At 42.2% G+C, this 17,519-nt stretch overlaps 1 protein-coding gene across 1 annotated transcript; it reads left to right on the forward strand.

Moving 5' to 3' along the window:
* The first annotated feature begins 5,776 nt into the window (after positions 1 to 5,776).
* On the forward strand, positions 5,777 to 7,169 carry sox3 (SRY-box transcription factor 3). Its single transcript, XM_078547697.1, has 2 exons — positions 5,777 to 6,777; positions 7,077 to 7,169. The coding sequence occupies exons 1-2, from the start codon at positions 5,896 to 5,898 to the stop codon at positions 7,116 to 7,118; spliced, it is 924 nt and encodes a 307-aa protein (XP_078403823.1). The 5' UTR covers positions 5,777 to 5,895; the 3' UTR covers positions 7,119 to 7,169.
* The last annotated feature ends 10,350 nt before the right edge of the window (positions 7,170 to 17,519 follow it).

The raw sequence follows: 17,519 nt of genomic DNA on the forward strand, positions 1-17,519 counted from the left end.
CATAGAAACAAGATTTTCACTTTTTAACAGCAGGGCAATTGTTAACATCCATGTGGGGCAGCCGATATTAATGTTAATTATATTTTGCTATAATAATAAACACAAAATGAAGAGAGAAGACAGTTTGATATTCGAGTGAGATCGTTTAAGCTGTTTTGTTTTGTAACAAAACAGTCTCAGCATGTTGCAAGAAAACTTTACACGATAACCATTGACATGAATTTTAAAAGTATAAACTCCATTCCCTCAGCTTTACATTGCATTCCCTCTGTCAGGGCAACAGTGGTTCGAGCATTCCGGTCAATAAAAAGCAAATTTAAACATCTTCTGGTCAGTTTCTTTTCTAGAATGCTGTGTGTGCTTTTTTTAAACTGGTTTTCGCGGTGTTGTCTCCTGATCATGCACCGATCTTGAAGATTTGCCATCACCCGAACAGGTGTGAGTCCTGCACAATACTCGGGTGAATCTCGCTACAGAGATTGTTAGATGAGATGTGCCGCACTGCGGCGCATAGCGACGAGGTGCTGGGGAACTGAACTATTAGAAAATTTGGGATGGTCAGAATTGATCGTTTTAATTTTGGCCTCAGCCCCAGAAACAATCCAAATTATGGACACACCTGAGGATTAAAGATTTAACTCCAAACGGTGTTGAACGTGTAAATAGTGAGTGAAATATAAGAATGGTATTAGAGCCGGGCAATTGTGGGATTTCTTATGTGTACATATATTACATGTATTGAGATATATCTGTTTGGGAGTGTCTTCAATTTTAAATCCGATGTTGGTGGTCGCTTGTCCCCCCCCAGCTGTTAATTGGGAGCGTGAAAAAATGTTCAAGTAGCTCCTCTCCTTAGTTCCTATTCATTTTCATAAGCAGATAACAAGGCGTTCAGTTTGTCAGGTCGGATATATATATACATATAGATCCAAAATACCCGAATTTGGATGGTTTGAGTTGTCTGTGAGTTAACTACTGATAACCGCTATCTGGATGAGATGGTGTTGGAAGCAAGCTGCCTGACCTCCTGGCTGAATAACACCCCATGGGGTCCTCATTTTACCCGGGTTTCCTTTCACATACGAAATTAGGGGTTTTGGATACTAAATTAAACTCACGTTGCTGTCCCCTCTCCCCGAACTTCGGTAGGGGTGACCAGGAGAGCAAAACATCAGACACCCAGGGGTGTTTAAATCGGTTTTCTCGTGAGCATTTTAGAGATGCTTGGGGGGGTGGGGGGAATATCCATTCCACTCCCCCCCCCCACCCCCTCCCCGCAAACCACCACCAGTACTGTCAATTAGACAGCATTAGTTTCTTAGAATTCCTAATCCCATCTAGATCCGCTACAATTCCAATCAATTACAGAACCGCTCTGCAACACAATCTATTTTAATTAATATTACAGAATACTGCAATATTGGCCCATTGTTTGAAATGCTTTGTGAGACATTGGAGCATCTTAATCGAACCCAATCGATGCTGAATTTTCCAAACAGACCTTCAAATTGAATATTAGACTGATAGAAATTACAGGTTTAATTTAATGCGGAAATTTCAGATTTAATAGTGCGAGTGGCTCCAACTTATATTTGCTCTTCGAAATCACTGAATGAAAAGAAAGGAATTTAGCAATGTGAATTTTTTTTTTGTCACAAGGCTTTTGCCAGATTCTAATATTAGGACGACATCCCCACTGATTTAATCTCTAAATAGCAGTGACCATTCATAGCAGAGGCGACAATACACTGGGGTCCAAAGCCTGAACTTTACTTATCGGAAATGAGCAAGTACAGCAGCCATGTAATGAGACCTTTGTGTCCTTTAAGATACAGAGATCTCCTTTAATGTGGAGCATTGGAAAGCTTGGATTTCGAGAACTTAAAACGCACACAATACTTCCACCGCCGTTAATCGTTCCTGTCCAAAAACGTGTTGCCGAGGTAGAAACCTGTCGATTATATTTTTCGCTCTGCGACACCTTTGACAGGGCTTGTTAACGACTACAGAGAGTTAATATAACCTAGAAGCTTTACCTTGTGTTCGGGATGTATTATCCGATTTTAATATCAAACACATTGGATGGAGGAGGTGGGAGGAGGCTTTCATTAGTCAGATTCTGATTATTAATGGAATTAAATGATCAGTGGCTGACCTGGGGGGAAATATGGTCAAAGTTTTGTTCTAACTGGTTACAGCCAGCATGTGGACATAGAAAGTGATCACAGAGTCTAACTAGGTGTTGCTAGTTTCTCTCTGGATATTAAGGGCCCGCAGTTACTTTTCAAAGTGTTGGGAGGGGACACCTTCTTACAATTAGAATGTCAGAATGAAGAGAGCTATCCCTTTTTTTTGGCCCTGTTAAATAGTGAAAACACAGCGAGAAAAGCTTCCCCCGCCACTCCTCTCCCTCTCTCTCTCTCAGCCACCAGTAGTAATGTGAGTTGTCTGCGTCTCGAACAGTGCATCATTACCACAGATTTACTTGAAGTGAATGCACAGAGTAACTGAAACGAATGTGTCTGCGGTCCGAGTGCATCCGTCAATCTGTCTCCAAAAATGTAAAAAATGTTTTTTGATGATATCTTATCAAAGTCATTTTACAACTTTACCAAGACCGGTTCGTTTCAGTGGATGACAGTGGTTGTTACACATATCGAAATAATTCCACCTCACTTTCCATAACATGGAACCAATGAGCACATTTAATAAAAGCTCAATATTATCTTGCAAAAAAATCTGTATTGTATGAAACTCGGGATGGAGGTGAATACATTCGTGGTTCAGGCTGTTTTCGGTGACTGTTAGAATGTGACGCTTTTAAAATGATGGTTCTTTTAAATAAATGTTTCATGAAATAAAACATGTGATTATAATTGTTTTTTCTAATCTTGTTTTAGATGCCAGGATCAGAGCGAGCTTTGTAATATTATAAAACATCAGCGAGGGGAAACTACCTCCCTTTTCAGTCACTGGTAGCAATGTGAGTTCGGAGTTCCGCGTATCTCTAACAGTACATCATTTCTACAGGTTATTTGAAGTGTATATCTAGCGTAAATGAAACGAAAGTGTCTGTGTGTCTAAGTGCATTTGTCAATCTGACTTGCCTTCTCCAAATATGTGGCAATGTTTTTGATGCTATCTTTTCAAGTCATTTTTCAAAGAAGGGGAAAAAAAAAAGTTGTTTGAGGCGTTCAGTTAATTAGGGTCGCCAATGGCGGGGCTGTAAAGGTGTCATACTGTGCTGCTGAGAACGAGGGGCTCTGCTCTGTAGGGGTGCATCATGCTAAATGTTCAGCTGTGACGGTTTTGTATCGACACCATTGTCGCCAGGGGGCGATAGAGCTTCGCCCAGTAACCTTCAGAATAGCCCCAGCAAATTCTGATTTAGGAGATTGAACCCCCTCCCCCCACTTCCACCCCCCTTCCCCACTCCCCCCATCCAGCCACCCACTTAGATTGTGGGTGTTAAATCCACATACTGACATCATTCTTCAAAGATTACTCCAGTCATTTAAATATTAAAAAAAAACAAAAATATCAACTATTACTTAATAAGAACGAATCGAAAATTCTCAATTTATTTGGCACACGTATAGATGCTGGAAATCTGAAATATATATATATATATATATTAAAAAAAACACAAAATGCTGGAAATACTCAGCTGGACAGGCAGCCATTGTGGAGAGAGGGAAAGTGTTAATATTTCAGGTCTGTGACCTTTCATTAGAATTGGCCTGGTCTGCTGAGCATTCCCAGCGTTTTCTGACATAATTAGTAACCCAGAGGCCTGGACTAATCCGGAGGCAGGAGTTGAAATCCCACCAAGGCAGTTGGGGAGTTTTAATTCAATTAAATACATCTGGAACCGGCCACGCTTTATTATAAAAATACCACCCCATTCGCTCATGCCCTTTAGGGAAGGAAATCTGCCGTCCTTCCCTGGTCTGGCCGATATGTGACTCCAGACCCACAGCAATGTGGTCGACTCTTAACTGCCCTCTGAAATGGTGTACCCACCCCCCCCCCCCCCCCAAACTATTCAGTTGTTAAGAAAGCAGCTCGTTCTGTAGCTCCTCAAGGGCAATTATGGACAGGCGATAAATTCTGATCTTACCAGCAGTACCTATGAATGATTTAAATATATATATATATATAAAACACCAATATAACATACAGATGTAAGTGTCCAGAGGCAGATCATCGCGCTTCAGATTTTTCACAATTATATATATATATTTTTTGAGAAGTTTGTTTCTGCGGGTGATGCAGAAGAGTTATTTGTCCCTTAATTAATTCTCGGATGTGGCTACAGGGATCGTATATCATCCTTACCTGCTCAGGCTGAGAGTGAGCACGTCCTAGCCCGTCCCACAGAAAGAGAATTCATGGTACAACTTCATTGTGTTGCTGCGTTTCCGGCTGCTGTTTGGAGTGCTGATCAAATCATTCAATCCCAATGGATTCGGAAATTAGACTGTGTGAAAAAGTTGTGTGTGTGTGTGTTTATTGAACTGTTCGCTTGTCAGAATCTCACCCTTTTAGAACCTTCTAAGCCTTTATTTCGAAAGCAGTTTTACAAAGTGATCACGGTACTTTTAAAAGTTGTGCAGTTTGCCCTTAATGTTTTTGGATGTAGTTTGCCCCCCAGTGAAAACGCATTGCAATCCATTAGGTGGACCTTCTGCAGTCGCCTTGTGTTGATTTCTAAAATGGGGCGACAGAGGGGGGAGGGTGGGGTGGTGGGGAGAGAGCCTTCTCTACCTTTAAGACCACCCCCCATATGTTCGGTGCGGAGTGCAGCAGGGGTGATCTGCACAGTCAGACTGCAGCCAAAAACTGAGCTTTCACTCGGCTGGAGTTCTTGGAGGAGTGACAAGGCGATGCGGTTGCTATGGCAGCCAAACAATCTCCAATAGAGAAACTGACCGCAGAGAGTTTGATTGGCACGTGGTGAAGCTGTCAATCAAACAAAAAAAGCTCCGACCCCACCCCCCCCAGCCTACCCCCCACCCCCAAAAACACACACACACACACACACACATACACAAAACCAAAAACACCTGCATTTACTTTGAGTTCTCAACACAAGCATGTTAAAGTTAAACCTCCGGGACATGGGTCTAAAAAGCGCGGAGAGCAGGCAGTGGGAAGTAGAGAAAGAGGATTAGAATTACATGTCATAAATGATTAGGCAGAGTTTTCTTTTTTTTTAAAAAAAATAGATCATTTGGATTGGCAAAAATAATTGCACAATCAAATTCAGCACTCATTCAGGTGAGTTCTTGCAACAACATAACCCCCCCCTGTCTGGTTTCTGTTTGCTCAGGTCTGTAACCCTCTCTGAGAAAACAAAAAAATGTTACAAAATTAAGAATGTTTTAACTGGACTTTTAAACCTTAGAAACCCGCCCCTGAAATTTGGTCGCACTTCACTCATTCTTTCCAATCTTGTTCGAATATGAACAATCCTCCTGAATGCGGAATTTCGCTGTTGAAATGCAGCTTATTTATTTTAAAAAAAAATAATTCGTCTTTTTATTTTTGAGGTCCGAAATTCTCGCCGAGTTGTTTTTTTTTGTGTGTTTTGTTAACGCCGAGTGGAAAATTGTGCCCTTCATGTTAAATAGCAATCCATCAGGAGCTGTCCCAGCAGTGAGCTGCGATTGGCTGGCAAGAGCTCATTTCTAGCCTGTCAGTCTACATCACATGGATAGGTGTCTATTAACTGCTGAACAACAGAACAAGTTTGGCACAAGACTTAGGTGGTTTGCGTGATCAGTGTGTCTTTAGCTTTGGAGTCGCCTGAGGGACTCTCTCTCTCTCTCTCTCTCTCTCCCCCCTTTCTTTTTTTTTTCGCTCTTAGCTCGTTTGTCTGGTACGAGAAGCTGAATGTATAGTATGATGGAAACCGAGCTTAAGTCGGCTGTTTCCCAGTCCAACACGGGGACGGTCGGCAACAACGCTCCCGGGAGCAATGGCAAAAACGGCAGCAACAACCCGGACCGGGTGAAGCGACCCATGAACGCTTTCATGGTGTGGTCCAGGGGCCAGAGGAGGAAGATGGCCCAGGAGAATCCAAAGATGCACAACTCGGAGATCAGCAAGAGACTCGGAGCGGACTGGAAACTTCTCTCCGACTCTGAGAAGCGGCCCTTCATAGACGAAGCCAAGCGTTTGAGAGCGTTACACATGAAGGAACATCCGGATTACAAATACCGACCGAGGCGGAAAACCAAAACCCTCATTAAGAAGGACAAGTACTCACTCCCCGGCGGACTGCTTTCCCCAGGGTCAGTGCCGGTCAATAGTAGCGTGGGGGTCAGCCAGAGAATGGAGAGCTACCCCCATATGAACGGTTGGGCCAACGGGACTTACCCGCTGATGCAGGACCAGTTGGCTTATTCTCAACATCCAGGTATCAACAGCCCTCAGATCCAACAGATGCACCGCTACGAGATGGCCAGTCTCCAGTACAGCCCCATGATGTCCACCGCCCAGAGTTACATGAACGCCGCGTCCACTTACAGCATGTCTCCCGCCTATGGTCAGCAGAGCACGCCGAACATGGCGCTGGGCTCCATGGTGAAGACAGAACCTACCAGCCCTCCTCCGCTAACCTCTCACTCCCGGGGAGCTTGCCTGGGTGACCTCCGGGATATGATTAGCATGTACCTCCCTCCCGGAGGAGATGGTGGGGACCCCTCGTCCCAGAGCAGCAGACTGCACAGTGTTCACCAGCACTATCAGAGCACAGCTATACCAGGCACAGGGGTGAGTGGAACAGTGCCTCTAACACATATCTAGAAAACAAAAATAAACACACGCACACACACACAAAAAAAAATAAGAGCGAGAACTAATCCCAATTTGGACAGACTTTTAGCATTCCAGCAACAACAACAAAAAAAAAACCCACACAAAATCATTTGAGGCATGACTTCCCCACATCATATTCAATTTATTCTGGTGTGGTGTGCTCAAATATCTGGAGGGAACTCTTCGCGGCATATAAGTTTTTTTTAAAAATTTGGTTTCTAAATGCTGAAGTTTCTCCTCTCTTTTCTCACCAGTTGGGACAATCAACGTTTCTACACGGACGAGACTCCTTTTAGATGCCAAGTTTTATATTAAAGCCTTTTTTGTGACTTTTAATGCCACCAGATCTAACCAACCAGCGGAACGGCAAAAGGGGAAAAAGCACGCTTTTTGAGATGTTTACCTAATTTTTCCTTGTATCTGTAAATAACTTCAATGTGTCACTCGGCTTATTTCAAAATCATGCGGAAAAAGATATACCTTTGTAGGGTTTGTTTTTTTTTTAACCTGTTTGCCCTCCACCTCCCTCCCTCCCTTGTATTTTTTTAGGTTCTAAGTGAGACTGCGGGTCGCAACGTTTTAATTTATAGTATCTTGTGTTTTACACTTTTGACGCTTGTGAACATTTTAAACTATTATCTAGACCCTTCCCACCCCCACCTCCTCCCCCATTTCTGAATTTTGTGTTTTAATGGTGGGGGAGTGTCCTACCATATCGATCGAGTAACTATATCGAACAAACAGATGTTCTAGTTTACTAATAAGGTTTCTTAAATATTAAAAAAAAAAATATCTCCGGCTCCTGTTCCTGAAATGAGGATGAATAAATGTTTTTTACAAAAAGCACCACACGGCCCGGGTTTCTTGCATTGGCAACTGTTGGCGAGTCTTTTTTTTAACAGGATTAACAATTTGTGCCTCAGTTTAGATGGTGGATCTTTTTAATTCTATTAACTGTCCCCCCTCCCCCCCAGATTCCTGTTCTAATTAGAATTGGATTTTTGTGTATCTGGTTCTGGGTGCTGGACATTTCAAATCCTCCTCCCCGGAAATATCAGCTCTTTTGCCCTAGACATGTTGTCGAATTGTGGGGGGTGAAACTCTCAGCCATTCAGCACCTCCCTCCCCCACACCCCCAACCCATCTCTCTCTGTCTCTCTCTCTCTCTCTGTCCAGTTGATAAGTAACCGATAATGAGCGTTAACGAGCGACGATCGCTTGCAAACTTGTCCCCGCTTCGCACATACTTCAGCCCGAGCGATTAGGAGATTCGAGTTCATTCACAGTTTTTGCTGTAAAATAGAACTGCTTCCGATTTTGAGGGTCGGACTGATTATCGAGACTGTGGAGCTGCAGTTAAAGGCGGGCTAAATACTATATGCTCAGCATCTGCGATTAGATAGTTCTCCCTCTCTCTCAAGCGGGCGAAACTGGCAAGAGGGAGAATCGACTCCAACAAGTGTTTTGAGTGAGATCTGACTGAGTCTGACTCATGGTGTATACATTTTTCTGTAAGCGAATGCTCTGGGCAATTATTCCATCCTGTTCTCTCAGGGAGCGGCATTGGGAATGTGACCCATTGAGAGCTTCCCCCCCCCTAGTTAACTGGTTAGTGCAGCTCCCACAAAGCTGGGAGCCTTTTTTTTGCCTTAACCTGTTTATAAACCCTGAACGTGCCAGCGGCTCCTTTTATGTTCATTTAATCTCCCATCTTTGTCAAAGGATTGTCGTCCTATTGGAAAATTAGGCCGATAATGATTTTTTGGGTTGCTCTCTGGGCTCTGGGTTAGGACAGTGTTGTCTCTGTGCGGTGTTTTTTGAAGACTGATATTCTAATCCCCAGGAGTATATATTTTTTCTCTCTCTGTACAAGTTACCTCGTCAGTCGTCTGTTTCTGAGCTTGTAGAATATAGACTTTAAAATAGATTATTTAACCCCCCAAAAATAGGTTGGAAAAAATGATGCTTTCCCCCCCCCCGCCCCACCTCAAACTCTGTTAGGAGGCTGCGGCTTGCAATAGCGCTGGTTGAAGTTGTTGGTTTTAATTGTGGCTGTGACCAATTTGTTTAAAAAAAAAAGATGAAATAGATAATGTCAGCCGCAGCAGCTAATGCAGTTTGTACTATTTTAAAGTCGGCGATAGAATAAATTATTCTAAGATTGAGCTATCTGCCTTTATCACTCCCTAGAGTTTCTGCACTCAGACGCTGTAAAATAAATCTTTTTTTTTGGGGAGTAATGTTCGCCTATTGCAACAGCCATGGTACGAATTGGGTCGCCTACAATCTGTTATAACTTGTATTATTTATCTTTCCCCTCCTCCCCCCCGCAAAAACAAAAGCTACTGGGGGGGTTCACCTGCTCGGTCGAGAGTCTTCAAATTCAATGCCACTAAAAATAATCTTGCGGCGCCCTTCCTATCGGAATATCTAGCAGTCATAACAGGTTCTTTTGCTACAGGTTGGAGGTTTTGGGCTTGTTTTTAATGGATATCGTTGTCCTTTCCGTGTACAGGCTGAAGAATAAGTAGGGAGTTAGGCTGATGCCTGTGGACCCAGGTTCCAGCAACTTGTAGAATGTGTCCCTTCTGTCTGAGTGATCTCACTTTAACGGCGATGCCTTCACGCTAGAAGCTTTGAACTAAATTCTGTCTGAAGCCATAACTACATTGAGCCTTTTTTTAAAAATAAAATAAAATGAACTATATCTCGTTGTGCTGCCCCGGTGTAGAACAGAAAATAACAACTGCGTGAGTTTTTAGCGGTGTCTCTTCCGAACAGAATCGAGCCTTACATTTGACGTGAGAGAACTAGGCCAGTTGTACCTAGAAAGTTGCCTTAAAACGCCACTGTCCCATAAATTTTAAATTTGAAGCGTTTTTGTTCTTGCATCCCAGTTTCGTTTGGGTATGGTAACCAGATGGGAAAGTGCAGTGTTTGGAATCTTTAATTGCGGGTGGCAATTGAAATTGTGGCCGCGCTGCTTATACCTGTACCAACACAACTCAAATGGGAAAATACTGCAAAGCGCCCGACCAAACTCGCCCTTAGTGCAGAAATGTATTAGTTTCATTCTAACAGTGAATTTCTGACGAAAGGCATTTGATCTTTAGTTTGCACTACAGAGCGTGTAAACAATACAGTTTGTTGGGGTTGCTGGCTCTCGTGTCCTGTGTTTTATTAACTTGCAATATAGGCCCAGAATTTCAGTGAATACTGAGCCCCAGAGGTTTACCCTGGAATGTAGACGGAGGATGCTGTCTGGATCGGGGGGGCTGAGAGAGAGCTAGGTTATCACGGAATTAAAATCTAACTTAATTGGCAAAAAGAGTTGAAGTTTATCGAAACTTTCAGAGGGAAATTTTGTCTTAGTAATTCTCAAAACGTTTTTTCATTGAATGTTTTCCACACAGACAGACTTGCCGGGCAGAAAAAAATCGCTTAAATTGAGAACCTGTTCAGCCTAGTTACAACCACTTGTAACTAACTTACCTGACGGTAGGAATTAGCCTGAATATTTAGGAGATTTGCATCTCCACTGACTAATGCCTGAAGTAATACACGCACCCGGACCGCTGCTCTCTCGATCTTGTAAATGCCCCATACCAAACAAAACCGGGGCAATTGTTTAATAATAATTATTTAACCCGGTTCAGTTACTGAGCAACAGATGCCCACTCTTAGCGAGTCCATAGAAACAGTGCCAATAATGGGTTATTGTTGAAGAGTACTTATTAATTGAAGATTTTTTTTAAAAAAGGAAGTTAGACGCATCTACTAAATGATGCTAGTTGGGATTTTCGTGCCTAAAGTATGTTTTTTGAAACGGCTGTAACTGGGCTTCGATAAACTGCGGGGATTTACCACTTGTAGCTCTCCCACCAGCCAGTGACTTTCCTGCTCGCCAATGTTTTGCGCCTTTAGTTTTAGACACGAATTATTCTGACGGCCTCTTATTTTGAAAAGCTTCATAATGTAATAATGATCGCAGCTTTTAAAAAAAATTCTGCCCCGATTTTCCGAGCGCCAGAGAAAACAGGAAACTCGCAAAACTCATCAGCCTCTTCCACCCTTTTTCCCTCCTCCTGGATCCACATGACGCATTTTCGTTTATTAATTTTAGACTTCAACTTCCTTTTCCCACTCTAGAGAAACCAGGCCCCATTTATTGCGTCTGAGTGGGAGAGAGAGAAAGAGACAGACAGAGAGAGTTTTAAACCGAAGATGCCAAGTGTGCACATGTTGTCACTGGAGCGATTTGAAACCCCTGATTTCAGTCACTCTCATGTACAGAACAATCCCATCCTTAAATGTCAGTGGCCGGCTCGGGTAGTTCAAGTATTTATTGAGACACCGATTCTCTCTCTCTCTCCCTCTCTCTCTCCCAGCACCAACCCCCCAACCTCCCATTCTTTCCCTAAGGATACCTCACGAGAGTCTAAAAAGCTTTGCGATCACCTCTCGATCTCTCGTTTTATTCCAAATATTAGTCATCCCAGGTTTCACCCCCCACCCCCACCCGCTTTGCACATCCTTTCATAGTTCCAGGCTTCGGGCACCTTCCCCATTACAGTCGGTTTTCACACATGGCAATAGCCCCCAGCCTTTTGAGAGTCCCCGGTAGTTCAACAACCAAAGCGGGACTGCAGGAATCCCGAACTGGCGAAGGCGCCTCTGAAACGTGAAACGTGGCGGGAGAGTCAGTTAGTGTCTCCCTGTCCACTCCCAGTCTGCAGAGATGTTGCTCTACTCACTAACCGGGAAGTAACGATATTAGCCTGGTACCTCAAGCTATACATACTTGCTTCATTTAAACTCATTTGTATTAAGCTCATCATTCATTTCTTGGTTGAAAGTGTTTCGGAGGGAAGTTTTATTATTTTTTTTGGTGGTGGGGAGCTAATGAATGCTGAAGACAAAAGCAAAATACTGCGGGTGCTGGTAATCTGAAATAAAAACGCTGGGGAAACTCAGCAGGTCTGGCAGCAACTGTGGAGAGAGAAACACGGTTATCGCTCCGAGTCTGTGTGAAGACTCGAAATGTTAACTCTTGTTTCTCTCGCCACAGATATTGTCAATCCTGCATTTTCTCCAGTACTTTCTGTTTTTATGATAAAGTAAGATGTTGTGGTGGAGGATGGGTTAGAACAGCAGAATGAAAAGACTACACGCAACTCAAGAAGAAAACGAGACGACTTGCTCTAAGCAGTTTTTATCTGCGCTGTACTCCCCGATTCCCCTCTGCAATGTGGAGCTGAAATGAGGGGCTGCTGCTGGCTGAATAAAAGGGACTGTTTTTTCTTAAATGGTACGAATTTTTGCAAACGAGCGTAGACAAATTAGGTGGTTCTCAACCCTCTACATAGACAGAAACTTGCCCCTCTTCCCATTATCAAGCTCTCCATACTTTTTTTTTGGAGAATTCCGCCATCAGTAACCAAATCATTCCGAACCATTTTGCGGCATCGTTACACAGGAATTTCCGGCCCGTTTCTAGTATAGAGAAACTGCTGGATCCACATCCACACGCAACACCCTGTACGGCACCATCTTTGCAGTCTTGACAAACTCCAGAGTCATTCACTGAATGCAGAAATAATTCTGTAAATAAAGGGCATCAAATATCGTCCGCTGGGGCAGTGAAGATCATTTTAAAAGAGTTTCGAACAATCGGAAAAAGGGGACGTGGCAATTTACACAAAATTTATTTTAATCCTCTGTCGTACTCAGTGTGATTAAAGTGTCCTTTACCAATAGAATACAACTTTCAAAACTGTGCTTACAAAACTATTTAACATATCTAGCTTGTTTTTAAATTAAGCTCACACACATAATCTAGAGAAATGAGGGGTGAGAAATGATGGTTGTTAATGAATGTTGGAGCAGTTTTAGGCTACCCACAGACACGTGTTAAAGCGAACAGGACAACTCTGTGTTTTAAAAAAAAATCCAGATGAGACCAGCTAGAAGGCAGAATGCGACTCAGTGTGAGAAATTCCCCATTTCTACTTGTGTTGCTTAACTGGAGAATCTAACGTCTTTACTAGCCAGCCCGGTGGAGAAATCAGATTTATGATATTTTTAAAAAGTTTTCGTTTCTCTGGGGACCTTCTCTGCATGTCTTGACCCAGCGCAGGGTTCCAGATTTCTGCTCTCCTGTTAAGTGTCCTTCGAGTGCCCGCAGTGTCCAACCCCAAGTAAAAGATCAATCCTACAACAGGGCGGTCTGTGTGGCAATGGTTTTTTTTCGCTTGTGTTTCCTGTGAAACGTTCCCCAGTAAAATCGTGATCCTCATGGAATGTGACCAGAAACGGGGAGGTCTAACAAGTGACCAGAGCTCTCTAATGCAGCCACTCGCACCGAGTTAAGACCAGTTTATGTTGCTGTTTACATGTCTGTTTTAACATTTTGCCAGTGGGAAAAATAAATATTTTTTTAAAAATGAACATTCCTTTCACGATTTAAAAATCTTACCCATCCAAAAAAAACCTGCAGTAATTTTTCAATTGTATTGGGTTTAGTTCGATGAACATTTACTAAAATAAATAAAGTGATTAGACTTTTTTGGTAAATAAAAGCAACTTTTCAGAAGAGAACCAGGTGCATTTTACAACAGCTTCTTTAAAAAGACTGCATTATAACATTGACCACATCTCCAAAGTAGTTCATTGACTGTGAACTGCTTTGGGATATCCTGCTGGGGCTTGGAAATGTCAATCTTTCATCTTCAAGACGATCATCTAGGCCTAGAATTTGCTGGAGTGGGGAATCTCCTGATGAGTGCAGTGAGTTGGAATTTTTTTTGTACTCTTAAGTGCCAATGGTTTTTGCTGCCCACATTGCTGGTAGTGCCAGCTGATAGTGGCACTGTAAGGACAAGGGCGCATCTGGGATCTCAGTGAATGATGGGTCCAATGGTCTATCTGTTTAACGAATGGAAGAAGGATTGATTAAACAAAGACAGGAATAACAGAAGGAAATTGGGTGATTTGGAATCCAATCAGATGTAGAAAAGGGGATGGGGGGGTTAAAGACTGGGTTAAGCGAGGGAGATCAAAAAGACTTTTTATGGGGTGTTTAATTCGTATTTACAGCACAAATGCCACAATTTCTTGACACTGGTGAAGAGAACAACAGCGTAAATCATCCAGAAACTTGTGGCCATGAGCACCTCATGACCTATCTGTTCCTCGCCACAGATTGCTGAGTTATTTACACCATAATGAAGTCTGCATTAAACTTGCCATTATTTTCTTAGATAATTCTGGGCTCTTAACTTATTGTAAAGTTCTGTAGGCCATTGAACAGCAAATAGAAAAGAGCAGCAAGTTGAAGCATAATGTTTGCACACTCAGATGTGTCCTAATGAGCCCCAGGAGATTATTATTGCCCATTCCAACATATAGATTAACTGCAAATGATGGAGTCTTTGTTACTATCAAAATATATATTTACATAAACAGTGTGGCTTGCTAAAGCAAGGAGGAATTTAATTGGGTGAAGTGGGATAGCTGTTCAGTGCTAGGATTGAAATTGGTGTGAGATCATTGGTCAAGTTTTCATCCTGAATCTTTCCTTCCTCAACTAAAACTTAGATCAAGTGCAGCTTTTTTTTAAAAAGGCTGAATTTTGTGCATTTACACAATTTTAAATTGACTGCAGAAGCCATAATAGTTACAACGCATCTGTTTAATCATTGTAAATTATTATTACAGAATATTAAGAATGATGATACATAAATTTCAGTTTCAGAATTTTCAGTGAGATATGATGCTACTTGCTAAACTGAGACTGCAAGTGAGAATACCAGACTGGTTTCACTGCACTATTTTTGATGTTTTTGTAGCTTCACACTCTTCCTTTTGAGTGTTAGCTGTGACTCCGCTTTGAGTGTTAGCTGCGGTTCAGTTGGCAACATGCTCAACACAGAATCATAAAGTTCTGGGGTCAAGTCCCACTCCAGGGATTGAGCACAAAATAGCAAGGCTGACACTCCAGCGCAATACCAAGGGAGCACCACACTGTCAGAGGTGCCATCTTTCAGATGAGGCATTAAAGCAAGGCTTTCCAAAGCCTTGACCAGTCAATTGCTCTTCACATGTGAATGCAGAAAACAATGAATATTGAAAGGGTATTCAGCTTTGGAAGGCATCACAGCTGAGCTGATGCCAGTGTTATCTGATACCCACCCGCAAACATTTCCTGGCAGCTGTAGCTGTCTAGTAATCAGAAGCTGATTAGTTTCCTTTCCAGATCGCTGGATCTCTGAAGCAGTTAGCAGTAAAAGTTATGAATACCCAAGTCAATGCATTTATCCACTTGTCTGGCCAGGGAAACATTTTAAAAATTTATTCATTCATGGAATGTGGGCATCGCTGGCTGGGCCAGCATTTATTGCCCATCCCTAATTGCCCTTGCTCAGAGGGCATTTAAGAGTCAACCACATTGCTGTGGGCCTGGAGTCACATGAAGGCCAGACCAGGTAAGGACAGCAGATTTCCTTCCCTAAAAGATATTAGAGGCTCTAAGCTCTACTTTTGTAAATCAATATTGAAATGGGTTCAAAAGCTTGTTTCTTACACCTATTGCCCCAACAATGACCCGTAGCGATAATCACACACAAATACTAAATGTAATTCTTAACCAGCTCTTCTGTTAGAATTTTGAGTTATGCTTTCATACGTCATTTAGTTTGCTTTATTCATGTGCATATCCCAAGTTATTAACACTGGAAGTTGCACAAGGACTTTATAAACACCCTGCATATCCGATCCCCTTATGGAATCTCTGCAGCTTTCCCCCTTTATTTGTGTAACATTGGATGTATTCTTGGAGGTTTCATCACCTGACCTGCCACCTACAACCATTTCCACCCTAACTCCCGTCAAACAGCCATTTTTCCACATCTTCAATATTTTTATGAATAATAAACAAAAACGCTGAAAGAAAATGGAAGGAAAGTCCCATTTTTTTTCAATTCCTCTCTGATTTTTCTTAAGGTTTGCTTCCTTGTGCAAGAGATTAAACTTTATTTCTTGAAGTCTCCAGGACAATTCTGGAGGATTGACAACCATACAGTTTAGGCAAATGAACTGCATCTATATATAACCTTTGTTACAAAGTCTACAGAATATATGAGTAGATTGTATGGGAGGGGCATGGTGGGGGGGAGGGTAGTGGCGGTGGAGGCAATAGAGGCAGTGATACAATGAAATGGCAAAAGCAACCACCACTGGGATTGGTTTCACATTAATATCTTAACAGAGGTTTCATTAACTTATTATAAAAGCAAAAAACTGAGGATGCTGGAAATCCAAAACAAAAATAAAAATGCCTGGAAAAACTCAGCAGGTCTGGCAGCATCTGCAGAGAGGAACACAGTTAACGTTTCGAGTCCGTATGACTCTTCAACAGAACTAAGTAAGAGAGGTGAAATATTTTTCATTAACTTATTACTTGGAAAAAATAGTGAGCCACTCAAGCAAATTGCAAAATATATAAATGCAGGATCAGAGAGGATAATCATGTTTATGATAGGTTTATAAAGACCTGGGCAATTGACTTGTTCCCACTTCAAATGATACCTTGCTTCATTATAAAACAAACACATTCTTTTTTTTTCAAACTGACATCCCGAATGTTGTTTGATTGAGGCTTTTCCAAAAATGGTCACTTTGGCACTTTCATGATCTCATTGATTTTCAGATACCTCAAGTTACTGATATTAGCAGAGTTAGCACAGTCATAATGGGCTGAATAGTCCCCTTCAGTGCTGCAGGGATTTATGATCTACATGTCCTGATTTAGGATTGAGCTACTTGAAAATAATAACTCTTCATTCTCAACCATAGGTTCAGTCCCTAGTGTCAGCTGTGACTCAGATGGTGGCAATCTCGGTCCTGCTTTCAAGTCCCATTCCAGACACTCGAGTGTAAAAATCTTGGCTGATTTCAGTGCAAAACCAATGAAGTGTTGCGTCGTCAGGTGTCCTGTCTTTTGGAGTAATGTTCAGCCAAGTCCCCATCTGCTCTCTCAGGTCTGTGTAAATATCCCATGAGGAAGAGCAGGGCAGGTATCCTTGGTGTACTGGTGAATATTTATCCATCATTCAATGTAACTAAAAACAGGCTATATGGTCATTATCACATTATTTTTGGTGGGATCTTGCTGTGTGCCAATCAGTTGTTGCATTTCCTACATTACAACAGTGACTACACATCAAAAGTACTTCATTGGCTGTAAAGCATTTGGGCACGCTGAGGTCTTACATTTGGTTTAGAATCCTACAGCATAAAATGAGGCCATTTTGCCCATCGTGCTTGTGTTGTCTCTTTAAAAGAGATATCCAATTAGTCCTATTCATCTGCTCTTTCCCTGAAAACCCTCCCTTTGCAAATGTTTATCCAATTCTCTTTTGAAAGTTCCTGTTGAATCTTATTCCACCACCTTTCAGGTAGTGATCCAGCTGCTGTGATTCATTTGATTTCAAAGCAGCAATAGGGAAATTGCAATTGCCTCAGTGTCCAGGCTAGGAGCTGGCAGGAATTTGGTTCTTATTCACTATCCAGTGATTCCTTATTGGAAAGTATGTACATATGGCCATCAGGATCAAGATTGACTGCAATGGTTCCCATAATGGAAAGCCTGGGCTCAGTCCCTGCCAGTGCTAATGATCACACATTGAGAAGGGGCAAAT

Source organism: Cetorhinus maximus, chromosome 8 (genome assembly GCF_964194155.1).
Source record: "Cetorhinus maximus chromosome 8, sCetMax3.hap1.1, whole genome shotgun sequence".
Classification (NCBI taxonomy): domain Eukaryota; kingdom Metazoa; phylum Chordata; class Chondrichthyes; order Lamniformes; family Cetorhinidae; genus Cetorhinus; species Cetorhinus maximus.

What these genes read in the sequence shown, in the direction of transcription:
- sox3 (XM_078547697.1), top strand. Translation starts at nt 5,896, where the DNA reads ATGTATAGTATGATGGAAACCGAGCTTAAGTCGGCTGTTTCCCAGTCC. An exon ending in CAGCTATACCAGGCACAGGG is followed by an intron (nt 6,778 to 7,076) that starts GTGAGTGGAACA and finishes TTTTCTCACCAG; the next exon opens with TTGGGACAATCAACGTTTCT.